We start from the raw sequence: 23,493 nt of genomic DNA, 5'->3' as shown, positions 1-23,493 counted from the left end.
ACACAAGCTCAGTGACATGTTGAAAGTTACTGGACTTTTATTGCTATAAAAATGTCACAATTCCGCTGCTATCCATTTGAAATCACGTTGTTCCAGAACTTGTATTAAGAGGAAAACAGGCAAGAAAATCCAAGGAGTCTCCATAAGTCAGCACTGTATGTTCCTCATGCAGATAAGAGTACAGTGTATTGGGGCTGAGTGACATTGGTGAAAACAGGATGCTGCTGACCCATAGCTAATAGTTAGTAAATACAATATAATGGATAGCATTAATAAACCTTAATCTATGATGAACTGTCTACAATTCCCTTACCAAATCCATGCTGCATTTGCAGTTTTTAAAACTGTCAGGGAAGACATAGTAATAACTTATGATATTTCAATGACCATGTTAGAAACAGTCATTAACTGATTTCTTTTTTGCTGTGAATTGGTTTAAAGGACAGGTTTTACAGGTATATCAAAGATCAGTAACTGCAATGTGCATCATTTACTATCCAGTTTGAGGGCAGATAACCTGAGTGGCCAATGTCATTTGAAAGTTGTCTGTATTGTATAATTTACATTACGTTATAAGTGCACCTTTGCTAACAGGTAAGAGATTTGGCTTGGACACAAATTGGTTAGGCTGAAGTACAATCTTACAGATAGTGACTAAACATTTTGTAATTGAATAATGCATACAGTAACAACCGCTCAACCTTTTGCAGAAAAACCTTTTGTTCGTAATTATCTTGTCAGAGCTGAATAGGATTCCACAGTGATAGACTGAGATGTAGGTATAGTGAATTTAAGGGAATCGCTTTATTGGTGGAACTGGAGGGCGCTCTTTATTTGTAATTGTGTTTATCTAATTTTGTCAGTAGCTTTGGTGAGCAAATGACATTTTGTCCATGATAGATTCTGTTGTTTCTGTATTTTAGAATCCAGGACCTAGTTTAGCACCCTGTCAAGATGAATAAATTAGTCTTGGCTACCTATTGTTAATCTCTCAGCCCCCTCCTGTCCCACTTTGCTTTTCTGTTTTACATGTCTCTTCTGAAGTACGATCTGCTCCATCCTATAAAATTTTCCTGATTTGGAAATCACTGCCCTTTTCCTGACTGCTCTGTCTTCAGACACATATTACAAGCAGATGGAAGTTGCACAAACATTGACCATGGGTTAAATTGTCTTGTGACAACAGCAGTTTTAGGAATGGTCTGTCCTCCTTTGTTGATTTTTCTACTGCCTTACCTCAAGAACCACAATAACAATCTTTTCCTTGAGTTTTATGGTTCATTGCATGAATTTGCGCTCCTGAGTCAATTCGAATCCACAGATTCTGATAAGGTCCATCTACCACCCTGTGACATGGTGTAGCTATCTCGATTCTGTCAAAAAAAGTAATTCGGATTGGCATTGCATACTGTTTTGCTTGCTTGCTAGCTTGCTACAGTTGTGCTGCGCTCCATTGATGTTTGTGTGCTTAGTTACTTTATTTATAAGGAGAAATGTGTTTTAAATAGGACTGTGTTTTGATGGCATTAGATTGGCTGTACACTTTATATACAGATTAATTGCCCCCATGTCCATGGCTGAGTCAATAATTTTGTCAAATGTCTGTTGTGCCACATGTCGGTGCCTATCCCTGAAAGCAGGTGATCTACCGACTTTTAACTGCAATATGTAATGTCTGTGAGTCTTACGTCTCCTGTGCAGTGCTTTATGTTATGATGTTATGCTGTTTAGGCAGTGTGTAGTGCAATGTAGGCTACAGCCATTCCCAGGAAGTAGTAACAACACCAGATAGGCTCATATTCAACCAGGCAGAGAGATACAGTTTAAGGACAAATTTATTGGATTTTGGTCAGCGGCAGTTGGAGGGAAAACATGTTTACAAATGGACTCAAAGCCTAGATGCAGTGACAAGCCACATCTGCTGGAATGACTGGGCGACTGTCAGACGCCACTCTTAGGACAGAGTAAATGTTTGTTGTTTTCTGTACACTGTTCAAGTCAAAGCGAAAGGGCAGTATGAACAGAACGCAGCTTATTTATTGGAGCAACTGTGCAATCCAACACAGATACATGCCCTCAAACAAGGAGCCAACCTTTTTGATTCCGCTGTCCTTCATCTCACCTGGCAGCGACTGAGGAACGGAAATGTAAGCACACATTGTACTGACACAGAATATGGCTGTCATTAGAAGGGCTGATTTCAAAATGTACATTTGAACAATATTACCTTTTGGGATTTACACCAAGAGATAGTTGCATGGCAGATGTGGATGGAGTTTAGTTACTAGGGAGGTCCTGATAATGAGACTATTGTGTTATTCTGCTCATGTGTATTTTACTGTTTTAATTTTTTTTTTGCCATGTGATGTTTGTTTCTCCAGTCTTCATCAGAGGACTGAAATAGTTCACTATTAAAGTGTCTCACTTATCTGGATTGTCGATGTTACTTTGTGCATATGCGACTGGCAACAGCTATATCATCTCACAGACATGGACTGTCAGTCTGTCAATCGTTGGGTGTCTGTGAGGTTGGTAAGATGTGTAGGGTGAGATTTTCCTCTTTGGTAACTGTATTTGTTGCCAGCCAGTGCCAATGAATGTGCCACTGAACCCATTGAATTTCCCGGGGTCATCCTATTTTAATTACATTTGGTGAGCTCCCAGGGAGTTTTCTGACTGTGTAGGAAGGCCTACCTCAGAGGTGGGAAGGAGGAGTAGGGGGTTTAAAGGGCTGCTGCAGAACTTGGACAAATGCAATAGTTGAGCAGGGCAAGAAAAGATTCTTTGGCCCCAAACTTGTGTTCACAATAGTCGTTAGCGAATTTAACCAGTTTTCTGCTAGTCCTAAATGATACAAGCTATCGATAACATGGCATGTTACTTCTATCCAGCGTTGCTACGCCGGAACTGGCAGGAATATGATCCCAACACCTTGATTAAGTCTGCCCATATTTGGGAGGGGTGGAGACATATTCAATGTCCAACCCTGGAACTGCTGGTAAATCGGCTAGATGCCAGCAGAATAGCACCTTGCCTGATTTTCAGCCTGCATCCTCCCAGGTTACACCAAAGAGTCAGTGTACTAAGGAGGAAAAACCTTCTTGTAATGTCTAACTATATTGGTGAAACTTGGTTGATACATTTTGGGCAAAATGGTGTGTTAAATCCAAAGGTGCTGCATCAAGGGTAATCCTTAGCTGAAGGGCAGCCCCATATTACAGTTGTTGAAAACGATGAGGGGTTTTGATAGAGTAGAAAGGGAGAAACTGTTTCCACTGGCAGAAGAGTCAGTAACCAAAGAACACACATTTAAAACAATTGGCCAAAAGGCTGGGCGAGTAGATGAGGAGAACTGATTTTGACACAGCAATTTGTTATGATCTGGAATTCACTGCCTGAAAGGGTTGGTGGAAGCAGATTCAGTAGCAGCTTTCAAAAGGGCATTGGATATCTACTTAAAAAGGAAAAATGTGTAGAGCTATAGGGAAAGAGCAGGGGAGTGAGATTAATTGGTAGTTCTTTCAAAGAGCCAGCATAGTCACGATGGAGCGAATGGCATCTTTCTGTGCTTATTATCTTATTAATAAAAACAACAACAAATGTGCATTTTTGTGAAGAAGCTTTAAATGAGACATCTAATTTATTGATTTACTTCCTCCTCACTATGTTGAAAACTGATTTAGTGACATACCTGGCATTATTTTTCCTTGCATAAGTAGTCGATCTCTGCCCGCATACTTGATGTAGTGATGCAGAGTATTCTGGATAGATTTCCATCTGTCAGAAGTGATCTTGAGCTCTCTCTCTGTCCCTCTCTCTCTCCCTGTGTATCCCCCTCAGTTGTTTCCCCCCTCCCCCGTGTCGTCCTCACTCTCTGTGTTCCCCACTCTCCCCCCTTTGTGTCCTCCCACTCTCTCTCTGTCCCCTTCTTTGTTTCCCCCCTCTCTCTTGCTCTGTTCCCCCCTCTCTCTCTGTCCTCCCCTCTCTCTGTTTCCCCTCTCTGTCCTCCCTCTCTCTCTCTCTCTCTGTCCCTTCTTTCTTTGTCCCGTTCCCCCCCCCCCCCCCCTCTCTTGACTCTGTTCCCCCCTCTCTCTCTGTTTTCCCTCTCTGGTTTCCCCCTCTCTCTCTCTGACCCCCTCCCTCTCTCTCTTCCCCCCTCTCTCTCTCTGACAGTTGCAGGGAGTGGGAGCGCTCAGCACAGCAGCTTTGTGGTTGGTCGGTTTGTTTGAAAACATCGCACTGAGTTTCACAGCTGACAGCTGCTGGAGCAGGAACGCACTTCCCAACATTGGACAGATTCGGGATTTTCCAATGAGCTTTTAAAAAGAGTCAGAAAACCCCAAATCTGTCAAAGTTGGGAAGCATGTTCCTGCTTCAGTCAGGTGTGAAATTGACAGAGCGATGTTTTTAAAAAGGCCGGTCTGCAAGAAGAAGACAATGGGAAATTTCTCATGGAGCCCTGGCAAAGATGCGGAATGGCCCCGGGTACAGTTTACACCAGTGGGCCAGATGGAAATCTTTGGCAGGCCGGATCCTGGTCTGCGGGTCTTATGTTGGACAACTCGGACATAGAATATATAGCACAGAAAGAAGCCATTTGGCTTAACTAGTCTGTGCTGGTAGTGTTGGATTGAAGGAGATGCACTGGTATATGCCCAAGTTCCTTACCCAACTGACAGCTTTCCCACCCTTTACACACATCAGTTTCCTGCAGGCCTCATAGTAGTTCGAGAGCTTAACCCTTTCTTCCTATGTTTATCATTTCTTTCTTATTTTACAGGCTGTTTGTTTTGCGGGCCTGGGCTTTAGCTTCATGATCATGAGCCTGAGCTTCATCATCAGGGACTGGGCCACAGGAGGCGGCAACATAAATGGAGGCCACTAGACAACAGAGTGCCTCATCCACAGAGAGCCAAGTGCCCCCCTTTGCACACCCTCACCCTCAACAAGCAAGATAATCGCTGTAGAAAACTGCCGACAAACCCAATGCCCACCCTGACCCCTCTGTAATGAAACACACACTGCTAGTACTGTACATATATATAGTTTTGCACACCAGCAATTTTTATACCATGTAACTGTATAGTAATGAATTGATGCAAATACGTTGCATGAGATTTTATAAAACTGCAACATTTCTAAGTTATTTTGTATAGAGCTAGGACAGAGGTGGCATTGTCAGTATTATAGGCTGTGAAATAACTGACCTAGTATAGTGTAAGGGCCCAGGTATGGTAGCCTGGGGCCTGAATTTAGCACCTTGGGTATACTGGAGTCTAAGTTTTGTTTCTATAATATATATTTTACATTGTGATCTTTTGACACAATTAAACACTATACAGAAGCATTTTTCAAGATGGTTAGGAGCATTAAAAAAAAACAAAATAAGATTTTTAAAACTGCCATTCACTGTTCCCACTTTCAATCGCCCTACTAAATGCTGTGTGCACTTTTCATTGTAGATGGCAGCAGTTTCAATGCCTGATTATTTAATTTTAAAAAAAACTTTGCTGTCTCGGTAGGTAAATGCATTGTGCGGTGTAATCACGAGCAATACATGCCTGGAAGTTCCCCGGTGCTGGGCTCTGCCTGTGCTGAGTGAGCTGGTCTCAGCCAGATTGTGGGAAGAGGGTTTCCTAGGTTAGTGAGGGGAACAAAAATCAGCCGGGCTGCCACTATCCAGAACATCTGCTTGGAGAGTGAATGTTGTCGATGCTGAATCAAGTTATGCTCAAACTCAACTGTTATGGCTCCGTGGTTAAATAGCTTGCCACTCGCATATGAAGGATGGCCTCTTGGGTGATCTGTGAGAGGACTGACATTACCTATCAAATTGAACCTTAACATGTCACATGTTAAGCATTTTTTTTAATGATTCAGAGATGGATGTTTACCAGATGAATGGAACACATAGATTCTGCTCGCGCGGAATACACAGTGGTGGGCAGGTTGTTCTTTGATATGAAAATGGTCCTGATTAAAATCATATCTTTTAGCCTTTATCTCACTGAAATTCCGAGCTCAGCAGTGCTTGTGGAACGTTCAGTCGTAACAATGTCACGGTAAAGTTTGGAAAACAAAAGGGCTCTTTTCCATGAGCCGTTCTGACAATAGGAGACGTTTCCTAGCCAGCAGACACGCGGTTTCCGAGTCTGTGAGGCTGCTTTACGCAATTTGTAAAACTTGCCCGTAACCTAACCTGGTGAAGTTTGCTGCCGCACTGTGCACTGGGTTGGGAAACCAGAGTTGGGATCCTTAAGACTACTCCTGCAAAGGTGAGCTAGTTGCGCAGCATACACTTGAACTGTTTGTACCATTTCTCAAGCTGAGTGACTCAGGATGAAATGCAGATCGTCTCACCCATGTCTTTCTTGCTACCCTAACACATCCCCTAAACAATGAATTACTGATATATATCCGGTGCAGTACCCAGAAGAGGAAAGATACTGGGATAGAAAAGAAAGATCAAGCCTCTTTAGATCCATTTAATTGGCAAACAAGATGGAGGAGAAAAGGGGGAGGCTGATTTCCTGCAGTCACTACGTATTACTGCCACTATGAAGGCAGTAATCTGCTAAAAAAAAACAATGAGCAGAGCAAATACGTTCCTTACCCTGTGTGCCACTGATAGCGCTGGTGGGCCAGTCCATCAGGTAGGCAGACCTACCCATTTGGAAGGTGGGCCTACCCATTGCGCCTTCCCAATGGTGGAGTAGGATATAGAGATGGTAGAGGAGGGATTAAACAATTACTGTAACAAAGTAAAAATAGATTTATACAAATTATTTCTTTTTATTAAACAAAATTTTTTTTAAATGAAAACACAGAAGCAAAAAAGTCATCCTCTAATACTTTTAATGATTTAGTCCAATGTCTGTGTTATAATGAGTAAATAAAATGAATCATTCTTCACAGGGAACTTAGCTGTGAACTTTTAACACAGTGGGTGTACATTGCAGCAAAATGTCAATCAGTATAGATCTTGTGTGCTGGTTTGGAAACATCCCAGCATTTGTATAAAATAATAACTCTGGGGGCAAAGAATATAAATTATTTTATGACAATAATGTCAATAATGGTTAAATAAAGGTTGGATTTTATTTTTGACTCATCGTCCTATGCAATATTGATAGCTAGTGGAAATCTCCAGTAACCTTTGCTCTGAAGCTTCATAGATTTATTTTTGTTAGATTGCATTAGTCATGTTTAGAAATGAAGCTCATTTGTCAGATTCTATTACACAATATTTATATTTTATTAAATGTGTAATTAAATATTAATTTAATAGAAAATAAGGATTAAAGATTTTTAATATTTTACTTTGTGTAGCTGTGGAAAAGCCTTATAGAGCTGTACCTGAGTGTGTGAAAAAACCTCTGTATGTTTTTGTAGTTGACTGTTTGCTAAATTAATCCTGTGCATTACCCTGTAAACTGTAATGCTAAATCTTTTTGAATGTACAGTTGGGGGGAAACTAACATATATGATGGGGTCAAGACTGGCATGTTCAACTTATCCATCTCACCTCAACCTTGTTCAGCTTTTGGATGGCACACAAGAGATCCAACTCATTTGCTTGCAAATATGCCTTAGGTCCTCTGTTTCTGATCCACCAGGGTGTCGAGCCCTCATTCTTTAATCCTGCGATGTGTCAGGGCATTTGTCTCCTTTTCTTCAGTGTGCCAGCCCTTCTATCCCTCTACCCGTTGCTCAATCAGTCAATCATCACTCCCTCCACTTCTGCTGTTTGTTAGTCTTGATTCTTAAGCATGTTGCTTTTTCCTCTTATGTGTTAGTCAGGCTCTAGTCCATAAGTATATTTAGCCTTACTTCAGTGGGTAATACTCCTACCTCTGAGTCAGAAGGTTGTGGATTAAAGTCTCACTGTCACGTAATCTAGGCTAACAACTCAGTGCATTATTGAGGGTGTACTGCACTGTCGGAGGTGCTGTCTTTTGGATGAGACATTATATAAAGTCCCAACTGCCCTGTTGGGTGGATGTAGAAAAATCCTAGGTCACTATTTTGAAGAGGAGCAGGGAAGTTTTCCTGGTCAATACTTATTGCTCAGCTAGCATCACTAATAAAAAAAGATTATCTGGTCATTATCACATTGCTGTTTGTGGAACCTTGCCATGTGCAAATTGGCTGTTGCGTTTCTTAGATTACAACAATCACTACACGTCAAACATACTTAATTGGCTGTAAAGCTCTTGAGGTTGTATAAGATCATGAGCTTGTGCAAGGAACTATACAAATCTAAGTTATTCCTGTTATTCTTCCACCCTCTGCTGTTTAGGGTCTCAGTTAGTTGCAATCCTTAAAGTATACTTCTTCCTCCATGCTGTCAGTCTCTAATCCTTCAGTGCATCACTCCCTCCACCACTTGCTGTCCAGTGTGTTGGTTTAGTCTCCAATACTAAATTTGATTATTTGCACCTGTAACTGTTCTCTATCCTGCCAACCAGCTTCTCGTTCTATTTTTGATTTATTGCCTCTGGCTCAAGTTCATCAAAAAAAAATTTTTTAATGACCTGCTTTGAGCCAAGGGAGCCTCTAGTGGTCACTACCCTGCTCTCTGTTTTCCTCACACCATTCCTCCAATTGGCTTCCCTTTTGAGCTGGAGATCCTTTCATTCTGTTCCCTCATGGAGCCAGAGACTCTCAGTTACTCAGTGGTCACCTCATTATTGTGCTTGGGGCTGTAACCGTCCATATTTTTATTTGAATCTTCAACTTACATCCCTCCTGTTGGGATTTCAGCATGACAGTGCACAGCTGCTACTCTGAGGGACCAGGAGCTGCAAAGAGGTTTTCCAGCTGGTGAAGTCAAAATGGACATTGAGGAGAAATAGCTCTTGCTAGAGGATCATAGAGACAGTGTTAGTCCGTTGATACAACATCAGAATCCCAATTTTTGGGAATGGAAATTATGACTGATACACCAGTTGTTGCGTTTGGTAATCGTGCATTAATATGAGAGATTAATCGTCTGTTGTTTTTGTTCTGAACTGGGAAGGGCAAAGAGGATGGGAATTTGGTAAAAGTGGCTTGTGTGTTGATTTGTTACCGTATGCTAGAACAAAAAGTAGTTTATTTTTAAAAATTACTTCCTTGACTTTTTGCCACACTGATGGGATAATGTTGATTTATGTGTTTCATAAAAAGGTTACTATTTTGTGGTAGAAGGTGGAGAAGGAAAAGTCTTCTAACATGTATTTTATCATCTCCTTAAGTCTTGAGCTTTGGTTAATTGTGTTTTTTGAGACCTGGGCGTTCTGTAACTGTCGGTGTTGAGTGGATCTGTATCGTATATAAATAAAAAAAACCATAAATATTAAACAATTTTAAATCTGATACATGTCAAAGGGAGTTGTCTTAATTGACTGAAACAAACCAACCTGTCCAGAAACTAACTTTTAGCACTGCGTCTGGAGCTTATGCTGATCTCCCGCTAAAGTTACAAAGGACCAAACATAAGAATCCCAAGGAATATCCCGACTTAAGTGTACTATTGGGATCAATTTACTAACTTTGTATCGCTAATTAATGGTTGGAAAAATCATATACAGAAGAAAGCAGATGATTACCACCTTGATGCCTATACACGGAAGGGGTTTGTACTCCCCAATATCCCAACATTTATGGTATAGGTAAAAAGAAAAACCTCTCAACGCTGAAAATGTCAAACGGAAACCTTTAGAAATCCATTTAAAAGAAAAAGAATGTTTTAAATATGACTCTTCATTCAAACTGGCCCCTGTTTGTAACCCTTTTGTGGGTTTTTTTTTGGACTCATTCCGTTGCTTTGACAGCATTTGGTGCAGTGGCGGAAAATAATAAACACTCTGTAGAAGCAGGGAGATAAAATCTCCTCGGTCTCCTAAAATATAATTCAGTTCCACAGGGCACGATGGAATGCATTGTAAACTGTGCTGGATCTGTAGCCGAGGCTCTCCACACTGACAAGTGCAATCATGGCTTCTGTCTGCACAAAATGTCTGTTGAACGTTGATTCAGCCAAAGCTTTGGAAAAGAGTTTTTTTTTCCTTAGGCACATTGGCAATTATTAAGAAAAGCTGTATTCCTAAGTTAGATATTGCTCACAGTAGAATTGCTAACCTTCGAATTAAAAATAGACAATTAAATTAACTTCCATCATAGAAAAGCTTTGACTGCCCCTGCCGAAGGACTATGTCTAGGTCTGTACATTTTTTAACTCCCTACTTCACCTCTCAAAGTTTTCATGGCATCACACACAGCAGACCCAGTAAAAGAATCAGGCAAGGTGACCTGTTTCCAAACTTGCCAATCCTCTTTGGAACTAGGCAATAAGTGTGTCAGTGACTTACTCTTTGAGCTGTCTAAGCAATATGTAACAGTAAAGCACGAAGAACCCTCCTCTCTTTTTCCTTTTTACCTGTAGAGACAGGACACTTTAGTCCAGTACAGGCCTGAAATCAGCAAAGCAATGATTATGGACATTCAGCCTACCTGCCTGTCTGTCGCCACAATTACCAATTAATAGTTGTTGTTTTCAACCATTTCAATTAACATTTGTAAATAGCCACAACAACTTGTTTTTATATAATTTTTTTTGTCTTGCTGCTGACCAAATGTTCAGCATGAATGGGAGATAGCATGATGACAACTTTAAAACAGTGAATACACTTCAAAAGTACTTAGCTGTAAAATATTTTGGAATGCCCTGGCATTGTGGAAGATGCTACAGAAATGAAAGTCTTTTTTCTTATATAAACACAGCTTATTGTTGTCAATGATCTCGTGCCATTAATTTTCTCAACAGTTAGGTTTCCTCAAATTAACATTCTTGTGAAACATATTTCAGTCTACTGGTGCTGTGAAGCTATTGGAGGTGAATATTCTGCAATGTACAACCCAGCAACTGAAAATTCCTTTCTGGATAAATTATTAAAGCATTGATTCCCTTGGGAATAACTCAATTTCTATTATCCTATGTTATTCTATAACAATGCCGACATATGTGAAAATCTTGTAATTTGACCATACATCCAAATCTATAAATTATCCAATCAAATCATTTGGACTAACCCAATTACCCGATTAAACGTTTTAAATTGAAAAGAGTGACTCTCCCTAACCAGGTACAACATGGTACAAACTCAATCCAACTGCACCTTGAGAAACTGTTTTTAATGAGAGAACAAAGAGGCTGAGTCTCTCTCAGCCACTTTGAAGCACCTTGTAGCGATGGTTATCAAACAGCAATAACAAGAGTGCAACAATGTTCATTAATAAGTAGGGAAAGCAGAGAGAAATTGGAGATTTGTTGTTTATGCAGTAAGTGAGCTGCAAGTCTCAGGTACTGGAACTGTTGCGTTTGGGACATCTCGGGTTACGAATTCCTTTGGTCAACAAAAACAGCACATTTATTAGAATCATTGAATCTTAACAGCATAGAAGGAGGCCATGCAGCCCTTTAAGCCTGTGCTGGCTCCTTGTAAGAGCTATCCAATTAGTCACATTCCTCCAGCTTTTTTCCCTATAGCCCTGCAAACCTTTCCTATCCACGTATTTATGCAATTTCCTTTTTTAAAGTTACTATTGAATCTGCTTCCACCACCCTTTCAGGCAGCGCATTATAGATCGTAACAACTCACTGTGTAAAAAAATTCACATCTTTCCTCTGGTTCTTTTGCCAATGATCTTAAACCTGTTTACCACTCCACCTGCCACTGTAAACCATTTCTTTTTTTTTAATTCTATCAAAATCCCTCATAATTTTTGAACACTTCTATTAAATCTCCCCTGGGCCTTCTCTGCTTTTAGAAGAACAATCCCAACTTCACTTCCCTTTCCACATAACTGATGTTCTTCATCCCTGGTATCATTCTCATAAATCCCCTCGGCAACAACCCCAAGGCATTGACATCCTTCTGAACGTATAGTGCCCAGACACAATACACCAGCTGAAGCCTAAGCATGGATTTATATAAGTTTAGTGTAAATTTCTAGCTGGAAATACTAAACAGGAAATGTTCACAGATACAGTCATGATGTTACTGCACATAACAACCAGAGGAATTTTGAACCTCCCAACATCAGCAGAGACCTGGGAGTCAGACACCCAGTCACTAATTTAGTTGAAAAATCTTCTGTGGTAAAGGGAGGCCCAACTGCTGTTCCATTCTGAACCGTTAACTCTGTTTCTCTCTCCACAGATGCTGCCAGATCTGCTGAGTATTTCCAGCATTTTCAGTTTTCAATCTTAACTGCTTTGATTGAAATCCAGAAGTTTTATACATTTGCCTTTGGCTTTGCATGCCCTTTCTAATAGATTGTGAGCACCCTCTGCTGGTAACATTTGCCTAACCAAAGGACTGTAAAGCAGTTTAAAGTTAAAAGAGAAAGACCATCATTTATTTATTTATTAGTAATTATTGCTGTCATCAAAACTGAAATAATACAATCATAAAGTTAATGGAAACAAAAATCAGGAAAGATGCGAAAGGGACAGCCGATTCACTGTCGCTCGTCTTCTGCTACAAAGTCAATACTATTCCCCAGAGACACTAGGGCATTCAAACTGCAGCAAATGCTGGGCGAAGGGAGTTCAGGTACTGGAGAGACACACCGTCTAAGCCAATTGCCCTTTCCTTTTCCCTAACTGTTCTTATATTCTGTGTGATGCGGTGCGTTTGGCCTCCTAGAGAGCTAGGAACATGATATTTTATTAACTTTTCCTTAATAAATCAACTTATTAACTTTTAGTAACTACTAAAATGGCAGAAATACGGGTCCCAACTGCTATAAGTAAAACTTAAATACCATTGCAAATGACTGAGAGACATTTCCTCAATATTTCTTTTCAATAAATACTTGCTTTAATATATGACCAAAAAATTACCATGGAACATTATTTACAAAAGTCTTTAAAAACTAATGCAAAAATATTGCAATATTTAAAATACCTAACACACAGGCCGGAATTTTACGCCACCCAACGAGCCAGATGGTGGCCGGGGGGGGGGGTGGGGGGGTGGGGCGAGGGAATGCAGGTGGGTGGCGTAAAATGGAGCGGGAGGCTCCAGGAGCACCTCCCGACCCACTCCCGCCTCCGCTCCACTTTATGCAGGGCGGGGAGGGGGAAGGCAACAACGCGCCACCCATCCCAGGCCAATCAAGTTGCCAATTAACGGCCACTTAAGGGCCTTCGCCGCCTCCATGCAGATTTTACGAGGGTGTCCTGGAGCCGGGAAAGACCGCCTGGTCCGCGCCCCGAGGGTGGGCCCTGACTCCTCCCCTACCCCGCTTCCCCAGCCACCCAAGACACCCCCCATTCCCCCCAAACGACCACCCTTGCCTTCGCCGGGGCCTGACGGATTACCCCCGGCGAGGCAACCCAAACATACCTGGACTCCTGGCTCCATGTCCTCGGCTGGGCTGCAGTGCCATCAGTGATCACCGCTCCCGGTGGCACTGCAGGGAATAAGAGCTGCCAGCCCACTGATTGGCCGACAGCTCAATGAGGCGGGACTTCCTCCCCCCTTGAGGGAGTCCCGCCTCGGAACAATTAAAGCCTGGGGACCCATAAAATGTGGGATGGATCCCCATGCGAGGCGGAAGCAGGTTTGCCACCGACTTTTACGTCGGTGGCCAGCTCCCATCCGCCCAATGTAAAATCCAGCCCATAATTTCTTCAGTGCATTTTGAAGAGAAATGTTTTCAAAGGCTCAGTGTGATGTGCCTTCAACCTGCCTTTGAACCTCACGCAACAGTCTGTGAAAAACCTGCCCGTGGAACAAGGGAAGTTCAAGGGGTTTTCTGTCATACCTTTGCTAGATCTTTGAGGTTGGTCTGGCGTGAAACCATTTCTCCTCCTCCCCTACCCCCCCCACCCCCCACCCTTTCCCTCCTGCAGCTGAAAGGAGTGTTCTCTTGGTCAGGCTGCTAGGTCAAGCATGTAAAACTGTCATCCCTCACAACAGCATTTTACGCATTTTTTTAATATTCATTCACAGGATGTGGCTGTCACTGGCAAGGCCAGAATTTATTGCCCATCCCTAATTGCCCTTGAGGAGGTGGTGAGCTCCCCCACCTTGAACAACTACAGTCTGTGAAGATTATAATTTTTTGTAGCAAGTTTGAAACAACTGACTGGCAGTTAAAGGACAACCACATGGCTGTGGGTCTGGAGTCACATATAGACCAGATCAGGTCAGGACTGCAGATATCCTTCCAAAAAGGGCATCACTAAACCAGATGGGTTTTTGTAACAATTCAGAGTTTTTTTAGTCACCATTATTGATGGCAACTTTTCATTCAAGATTTTTATTTAATTAAATTTAAATCCCAGCACTGCCATGGGATTTGAATTCAAGTTGCTACGTTATTAGCTCAGGCCTCGGTTACTAGGCCAGTAATATAACCACTGCACTACCCTGGGGGTGGAGCGACAACATTGGTTTTGTGGATGGATCGACTCTGCCAATCTATCCTGGTGTAAATATGCCTGCCCACTGCCATTCACAGAACCTCAGTGCTTGGAGTATGGAGCTGACTGCAGCTTTAATACCCCAAGATCGCATTTAAAGAATGTCATGAGTAGGCAAGGCCTCGAGGGGAAAATAAAACCTTGAATTAATAGCCTAAGTTTGAAGGCTGGGGTGGGAAGGTGTAGGGAGCTATCTAAAGCCTTAAGGATTACTGCCAATTTAATGAGAAAATTGCTGTTAAATTCAATACTGCAGGAGGTCTCCGAATATGACCATGATAATGCTTTTGTTATCAGAACTGTCTGAAGTTCATCCAAAGCTTTTAAATCAAATTCCTTTCTTTCTTAGATTTCAGCCCTGCAGGTGAGATATACTGATTTTAGCAATCTGCAAGAAAGACGCAGCCAGTGACAGTCAGATTGACAGTCCAAGGAGGTGAGATGTTAGGCTTGATAGTAACAAACATGTAACTGGACAGATACACCAATATTATTACAGCAGACTTCAGTGATAATGATACAGCTTTTTCATTCGAAGTGTCTATGCCGAGCACCTTTGAACAGAAATCACAATCTCTTCGCAGGTTTTTTAGCTAAAGAAATATTATAAATATGCAATGTTCTCTTTAAAATAATGAAAGTTATTTTATGAATAAATTTCCACTAAAAATAAGTATGATGGCAAAACTTTCATGATCCGTACTGCCAGGCATAGGCCTGTTCCCCTGAGAGCTCAGTACTGGGAAAGAATGGTGCTGAATTTCCCAGACATTGCTTGGCACAGATAAATTAACAACAATCTGATTGTTTGATTCATTATTCACTTAGAGTGCTTCATAACAATGGAGCAAGACAGAATGGGAACCAGAATAACCAAGACAAGCACACTTTGTTTATTTAAATCAATGCTTGTTACTCATTTTCTCTCATTCTTCTTCCAACATCAACATAATGGTGGAGGAAAATTAAACAACTGACAGGAGGAGGAGGCTCCACAAATATCCCCATCCTCAACGATGGGGGAGCACAGCACATCAGTGCAAAAGACAAGGCTGAAGTATTTGCATCCATCTTCAGCCAGAAGTGCCGAGTGGGTGATTCATCTCAGCCTCCTCCTGAAGTCCCCAGCATCACAGTGCCAGTCGTCAGCCAATCCAATTCACTCCATGTGATATCAAGAAACGACTAAAGGCACCAGATACTGCAAAGGTTAGAACATACTGACAATATTCCGGCAATAGTACTGAAGGCCTGTGCTCCAGAACTAGGCGCACCCCGAGCCAAGCTGTTGCAGTACAGCTACAACAGTGACATCTACCCGGCAATGTGGAAAATTGCCCAGGTATGTCCTGTGCACTAAAAGCAGGACAAATCCAACCCAGCCAATTACCACCCTATCAGTCTACTCAATCATCATTAAAGTGATGGAAGAGGTCGTCGACATTGCTATCAAGCGGCATTTGCTCACAATAACCTGTTCACTGACACTCAGTTAGGCTTCCATCAGGACCACTCAGTTCCTGACCTCATCACAGACTTGGTCCAAACATTGACAAAAGAGCTAAACTGCAGAGGTGAGGTGAGAGTGACTGCCCTTGCCATCAAGGCAGCACTTGACCGAGTATGGCAGCAAGGATCACTAGCAAAACTGGAGTCAATGGGAATCGGGGGAAAGCTCTCTGCTGGGTGGAGTCATACCTAGCAGAAAGGAAGATGATGTGGTTATTGGATGTCAATCATCTCAGTCCCAGTACATCACTGCAGGAGTTCCTCAGGGTAGTGTCCTAGGCCCAACCATCTTCAGCTGCTTCATCAATGACCTTCCTTCAATCATAAGGTCAGAAGTTGGGATGTTTGCTGATGATTGCATAATGTTCAGCACCATTCGCAACTCCTCAGATACTGAAGCAACCCATGTCCATATGCAGCAAGACCTGGACAACATGCAGGCTTGGGCCAGAAGTAGCAAGTAACATTCGTGCCACACAAGTGCCAGGCAATGGCCATCTCAAACAAGAGAGAATCTAACCATCTCCCTTGACATTCAATGGCATTACCATCGTTGAATTCCCGTATCAACATCCTAGGGGCTACCATTGACCAGAAATTGAACTGGACCAGCCACATAAATACCCTGCCTACAAGAGCAGGTCAGAGGCTGGGAATTCTGCAGCGAGTCACTCACCACCTGACTCTTCAATGCCTGTCCACCATCTACAAGGCACAAGTCAGGAGTGTTATGGGATACTCTCCACTTGCCTGGACGAGTGCAGCTCCAACAACACTCAAGAAGCTCAACACCATCCAGGACAAAGCAGTCCACTTGATTGGCACCCCATCCACCACCTTCAACATTCAGTCCCTCCACCACAGACGCACAGTGGCAGCAGTGTGTATGATCTACAAGATGCACTGTAGCAACTCACCAAGGCTCCTTCGACAGCACCTTCCAAGCCCGCGACCTCTACCAACTCAAAGGACAAGGGCAGCAGATGCATGGGAACACCACCTGTAAGATCCCCTCCAAGCTAAACACCATCCTGACTTGGAACTATATCACTGTTCCTTCACTGTTGCTGGGTCAAAATCCTGGAACTCCTCTCCTAACAGCACTGTTGGTGTACCAACACCCCAAGGACCGCAGCAGTTCAAGAAGGCAGCCCACCACCACCTTCTCAATGGAAATTAGAGATGGGCAACAAATGCTGGTCTAGTCAGCAACATCCACATCCCCTGAACGAATAAAAAAAAAGCTGTGGCTCAGTTGGTAATACTTGCACCTGAGACAGAAGGTTGTGGGTTCAAGTCCCACTCCAGAGACTTGAGTGCAACATTTAGACTGACACTCCAGTGAAGCACTGAGGGAGTGCTGCACTGTCGAAGGTGCTGTCTTTTGGATGAGGCATTAAACAGTCTGCTTTCTCACATGGACGTAAAAGATCCCAGGGCACCCTTTTGAAGAGCAAGGGAATTCCCGCAGAGGTCCTGGCCAATATTTACCGACATTATTTACCTCAACTGACATCACTACAACAGATTATCTGGTCATTATTATATTGCTGTTTATGGTGAGTGTATACTAGCGACTGTGTTTTTGGTTGTAAAATGCTTTGGAACATCCTGAGGTCATTAAAAGGCACTGTACAAGTGCCAATGGTCCAACCGAAATTTGGAATTCACTGTGCAGGAAGCCATGCATATCAAGGGAGGTCAGCGGTTAATGAGCTTTCAAATATTATCTCTCCCTCTCATGCACATTAGTGCTTGTTACACTGCCAGCCTACTCTGCTGATCAGACACTTTAATTAACCTTGAAAAGGAATATTCAGGACAAATGGAAATCCTGAGGTATATGCATTAAGAGCTATAAACATGGACACCAGTTTCATTATTAGTATATAGCATCATCTAAGAGAAAAATTTCTAATTTTAAATCAATGCTGCAAAAAAGCTAAGTTTTACTGCCGTGGCTTGGAGGACAGATGGGCCTGACAGTAGGTCACCTGGCATATGGCCAGGGAGACTGGGGGAAAACTGGAGAGATTTTCCTCTTTAAAAAAAAAGCTTTTTCTAGCCCTGACCAATTGTCAAAGAGATGCATGGCTGGAGAGCTACCATACAATGGCAGGAATCTACCACATCAATGCGAGACATCACCCATATTGATGTCCAGAGTCCATGCTGCTATATCTGACAGAAAATGAGCACACACCAGACTGAAGACCAGACTCTATGAAAGGGTTCTAAAGCAGCAACAGCATCCTGTAGAGGACAGATTCCTATCAACGTATCCAAGGCTATATTCAAATTGGATTCAAAATCACTGCACCAAGCAACTCAGTATTTTTGTTGAAGTAGTAAAGCTGAGGGCTTGCTGGAAAAAAAAGTGAACATATTGTAAAACAGAATTCAGATGTACCATTCCCACTGACTGCCTGCTGCTTATTATCTAACAATGATTTGAGCCTGTTAATTGTGCGTTTGCTGAAAATGTACCAGGGTACAAATAGTTAAGCAAACTGCTCAAGCCAAATACAACATCTGGAAAAATGGTGACTTCAATATTTCTATCAACTAGACTATGCAAGTTAGAAAACCATCAGTGGCAGTACAATTAACATTTTATAATTTATGATAAAATTCCCTGTTGTGTATAGTGTGTCTAATTGTTCACACCACAATTAGGAATCTCTGTCAGTTTATCAAGTGTCTGTATGTATTATCCTTTCTAATTGGATATCTTCTATTTTTGTTATCTATCTCTACAATCATGTTTTACCTGGTTATATATGAGCAAAAAAAAATTTTTTTCCCCTAGACATGGACACCGTGACTGTTCTTCATAAACTTTGTATCCCCAAAACTAAAATGTATATCATAATAAATAAATGCAAAAGTTTACAATTCCAACAAAAGAAAATCACAAATGAACCAATCCAAGGCTTGAATCACTCTGTTCGCTTTCCCCCACAAAGCCCGCATATCCTCGTGGGCCTTTTGAACACCTCTGTCCTCAGGTGGACTCTCTCTCAATACTTTATGACCTAGCCTGTCCCACTAGTCTGATCTGAACAACTTAGTTATCAGAAAAATACCTTCATCTCCCAAACTATTTAAAACAGCATGGAAGGTCTTTGAGGGCATATAATTAAACAAAAGAGACCATTTGATGAAGACTAACAAAGATAGGCATTTTCTGAAGAAACATAATTAAACAATGTCCGGATTACATACAGCTTCAATTGAATTTCAAACCTTACTTTTTCAACCATTTAGATGAGAGAGAGAAAATGGAAAGCAGAGCAGGATAACAACCAGGCCAGGACAAGTACAAGTGTACAGCAGATCAAGTCATAACACAGACAGGGAAAGGACAAGAGTCCAATCAATAACCACTTACCTTTGTATAGCAGCTTTAATGTAGAAAAATTTTTCCAAGGCACTATACAGAAGGAAGGATAAAAAGGAACAGATGCTATATTAATTAGTGAGCAACACTGCAGTGTATCATGCAGTTTAAAAAAAAATTCTTTCATGGAATGTAAGCATTGCTGGCCAGGCCAGCATTGGTTGTCCATCCCTAATTGCCCTTGAGAAGGTGGCGGTGAGCCACATTCCTGAACTGCAGCAGTCCATGTGGGATAGGTACACTGACAGGCAGGGAGTTCCAGATTTTAACCCAGCAACAGTGAAGAAACAACGATGTATTTCCAAGTCAGGATGGTAACTTGGAGGAGAACTTGCAGGTGATGGTGTTCCCATGTATCTGCTGCCCTTGTCCTTCGAGGTAGTGGAGGTTGCAGGTTTGTAAGGTGCTGTCAAAAGAGCCTGGCAAGTTGTTGCAGTGCATCTTGTAAATGGCACACCCTGCTGCAACTGTGTGCCAGTGCTGGAGGAAGTGAATGTTTAAGGTCATGGATGGGATGCCGATCAAGTGGGCTGCTTTGCTTTGGATGATGTCAAACTTCTTCAGTGTTGTTGGAGCTGCGCTTATTCAGGCAAGTGGAAAATATTCCATCACACTCATGACTTGTGCCTTGTAGGTGGTGGACAGGCTTTGAGGAGTCAGGAGGTGAGTTACTCGTCGCAGAATTACCAGTCTCTGACCTGGTCTTGAAGTCACGGGTATCTATATGGCTGGTCCAGTTAAGTTTCAGGTCAATGGTAACCCCCAGGATGTTGCTAGTGGGGGATTAAGCGATGGTAATGCTGTTGAATGTCAAGGGGAGATGGTAAGATTCTTTCTTGTTGGAGATGGCATTTCATTTCCTGGCATTTCTGTTGGCGCGAATGTTACTTGCCATTTATCAGCCCAAGCATGAATGTTGTCCAGGTCTTGCTGTATGCCGGCACAGACTGCTTCAGTATCTGAGCAGTCACGAATGGTACTGAACACGGTGCAATCATCAGCGCACATCCCCACTTCTGATCTTCTGATGGAGGGCAGGTCATTGATGAAGCAGCTATTTATTTTTTGTTCCACTGGCTGAGAGAAAACTGTCCAAACTGGCTAGGCCATTTCAGGGGGCAGTTAAGAGTGGGCTTAGGACACTACCCTGAGGAACTCATGCAGCGATGTCCTGGAGCTGAAATTATTGGCCTCCACCAGATATAATCATCTTCTTTGTGCTAGGTATGACTCCAACTATAGTCAATATAGAACTAGATTTGGCTCTGAATCAATACTCATCCATTCAATGACATTTTATGAAATTTTATATTTGTTCTTTACTTAACGTGCATTTGCCCCTGATTTCTTTTAGATATCACTTTGGCTACTTCCGAGCCAGGAAATGAGGTTATATGCCCTCAGAGCTTTCCCAGTGTTGATAATATGATAATTCTACAATGTGGCTAACAGGAATATTGGAATTCATTTTGAACTCCACAAAATGGTCTTTACTGAAAATATTCTAATATTGCCAATCCACTAACACTTCCTCTACAACTCCCTGACAACACTGATGCTCTCATTTGTATCAGTCTCTGGGTTCTGTTTTGTATATTGAAAACCTATAATTTGAAAACATCATAAATATTGCTCTGTTGAAATTATTACACTCTTCAGTATTCAATATGAATGTTCAAATAAAGTGCTGCTCTCTTTCTTTCCAACTTTCATTGGCCTGAAATTGGTATAAAATGTTAAAGCCATAAAGATCCATCAAACTTCCAGTTTCTCCTCAATTTGATAGGTGAAAATATCTGACAGCCAACCACCTCTTCTTTTCTGTTGGACAGAAGTGGTTTCATTCATTTATTATTCTGTTACCGCTAAAAATCTATACAATTGAAGACACCAGTACTGGGTAAAATCCAGGGCCTGCTACTCCCAACACCCAAGCTCGTTAAAGCACTGTTGGCCAGGGCAACCCTCAGACCATGCTTTCCAGCTCTAGATACTCTTTCTGCACAGGGGAACACTCACGAGATGGAGGGCGAATGCTCTCCTGAGCCAAGTTTTTGCAGTCTTCCAATACTTTTTTCTTAGCCTCTTTGGACAGTTTTCTCTCAGCCAGTGGAACAAAAAATAAAACTAGGCTTGAGACGAAGTAACAAGAGCCAGCCAGCTGGAATGAAGCATCGTAATTTTTGGTGAAGTCATGAAGAGCACCTAAGAACACGAGAAATGGACTTTAGCTAAATAACAGGAATTTTAAAAACTTCTAAACAAATCAGAACCTTTTATTTTATTAATTCATAGGAATGGGCATTGGCCATCCCTAATTGCCCTTGAGAGGGTGGTGGTGAGCTGCTTTCTTCCTTACAAATAAGTGTCTTGCTAGGCCATTTCAGGGGGCAGTTAAGAGTGAACCACATTGCTGTGGGTCTGGAGTCACGTAAACGTCAGACCAGGTAAGGACGGCAGAAATCCTTCCGTGAAGGACATCAGTGAGCCAGATGGATCATTAGTGACCCAGTAGTTTCATGGCCACCATTACTGAAACTGGCTTTTTATTCCATATTTTATGTAATTCATTGATTTAAATTCTTCAACTGCTATGGTGGGATTTGAACACATGTCTTCAGATCATTAGTGCAGGCCTCTGGATTGCTAGTACAGTAACATAATCAGTATGTGACTGTACCCCTACACCTATTTGGAGTACGATTTTGCAGCTTTCAAAATGTGAGGTGGAATTTAATGGGGCCTTCAGGAGTGGGCTGGGAGGTCAGGGAGTTGTGAGGGGATGGGGGGGGGGGGGATGGAAAATCGAGAGGCAGGGTGGAGGTGGTGTGCCCGCCGCCTTTCCACTTCCATGGCGTTTTGCCAGCGAAAGGGAAAGTGGCGGACGGTCTTCCCACCCAGAGGCCAATTGAGGACCTTAAGTGGCCAATTAAGGTCCTCTCCCTGCTGCCACTGGCAGCCTCCCTGCGGGCTTGGGGAGGGGGGCCCTCCTGAATGGGCACTCTGATTTTCACAGAGAGCTCCCCACCTCGGCGGCAATGGCCACCCCTGCAGCAACACCCTCACCAACCACCATCCCACCCCACCCGCCAGGGTCATTCAGGCTAGCCCCAGAAAATCTGACCCCATTTACCTTGATTGAGCTGGAATTTATGCAGGAGGCGGGACTCCTGGCTCGGGGCCGAAAAGGCGGGGGAACCCTGCCTCTGCATTTTTTCAGCCCCCTGGAGCGATATCTTTTGTGGTGAAAGTTTAAGGAGGCGGGACGCCTGTCCCTTTAAAGACTTAATAGGGATCAAGATCCGGCACTCAAGAGCTGCCAGCCAATCACAGAGCCTGCAGCTCAGCAGTATTGGCAGCGCCACTGGGAGTGGTGGCAGCTGGGGGTACTGCAGAGGCCTTAGACTGAGCCCACGGTGGAACCCCAGAAAACAGGTAGGTGAGTTGGGGTCGCCGGGGCCAGTCCGGAATTGGTTCCTGGTGGGGGGTCCTCCGTGGGCCAAAAATCACCCACGAAGGAGGGACACCCCTCCTCCCCCCCAAGCCCACAGGGAGGGCGCCTCATTTCCCAAGGCATCCTCCCCACGTGGCAGAGGTGGGAAGTGGCGCCACTCGTAAGATCCCCACAGCGGTGGGAAGTGGCCTTTCTTTGGCCACAGGCTGACGACGGCCTTGCCGCCCAATCTCACCTCCGGGAGAATCAGAACCGGCAATCCCAATATCGGGTTCCACGGCGGCCGCTCCAATTCTCCAGCAACCCCCCCCCCCCACACCACCAAACCCACCATCAGGAGGAGAACAAGATTCAGCCCATTGTGTCCTCTTGTTCTTGATTCCCCCACCAGAAGAAGTATTTTCTTTTAATCTAAATCTAGAAAATAGTTTTAACCTTTTCAACACCTCGACTAAATCATCCTCTGACAATCTTCTACACTCAAGGGAATACAACACAAGCAACCTGCCCTCATGATTTAACCCTTTAATCCCTGGTATCTGTGAGGTGGCTCTACATTTTACTACACCCAATGCAACTTTGCTTCTATAAACCAAGCAGAGAACAGAGAAAATTCACCCACCCATATCACCAAGGTAGAGAGCAAGGTCACGA

General features: G+C 42.8%; 2 protein-coding genes across 2 annotated transcripts in view; one reads left to right on the top strand and one right to left on the bottom strand.

Moving 5' to 3' along the window:
• slc38a3a (solute carrier family 38 member 3a) overlaps window positions 1-9,357 on the top strand; it is a 144,482-nt gene extending 135,125 nt beyond the window's left edge. The window contains exon 16 of the mRNA XM_068052033.1: window positions 4,781-9,357. Within this exon, the coding sequence (XP_067908134.1) occupies window positions 4,781-4,885 (105 nt within the window). The 3' untranslated portion in view covers window positions 4,886-9,357. The remainder of the gene's footprint in view (window positions 1-4,780) is intronic.
• A 3,973-nt stretch (window positions 9,358-13,330) lies between these two features.
• The window catches only part of LOC137380217 (monocarboxylate transporter 5-like), a 60,299-nt gene continuing 50,136 nt past the window's right edge, over window positions 13,331-23,493 (bottom strand). The window contains exons 8-9 of the mRNA XM_068052032.1: window positions 21,405-21,590; window positions 13,331-19,418 (exon numbers count right to left, since the gene is read on the bottom strand). Of these exons, the coding sequence (XP_067908133.1) occupies window positions 19,249-19,418; window positions 21,405-21,590 (356 nt within the window). The 3' untranslated portion in view covers window positions 13,331-19,248. The remainder of the gene's footprint in view (window positions 19,419-21,404; window positions 21,591-23,493) is intronic.

This window comes from Heterodontus francisci, chromosome 19 (genome assembly GCF_036365525.1).
Source record: "Heterodontus francisci isolate sHetFra1 chromosome 19, sHetFra1.hap1, whole genome shotgun sequence".
NCBI classification, from domain to species: domain Eukaryota; kingdom Metazoa; phylum Chordata; class Chondrichthyes; order Heterodontiformes; family Heterodontidae; genus Heterodontus; species Heterodontus francisci.
The sequence above is the reverse complement of the archived record's forward strand: the minus strand, read 5'-3'. Positions and strand labels throughout refer to the sequence as shown.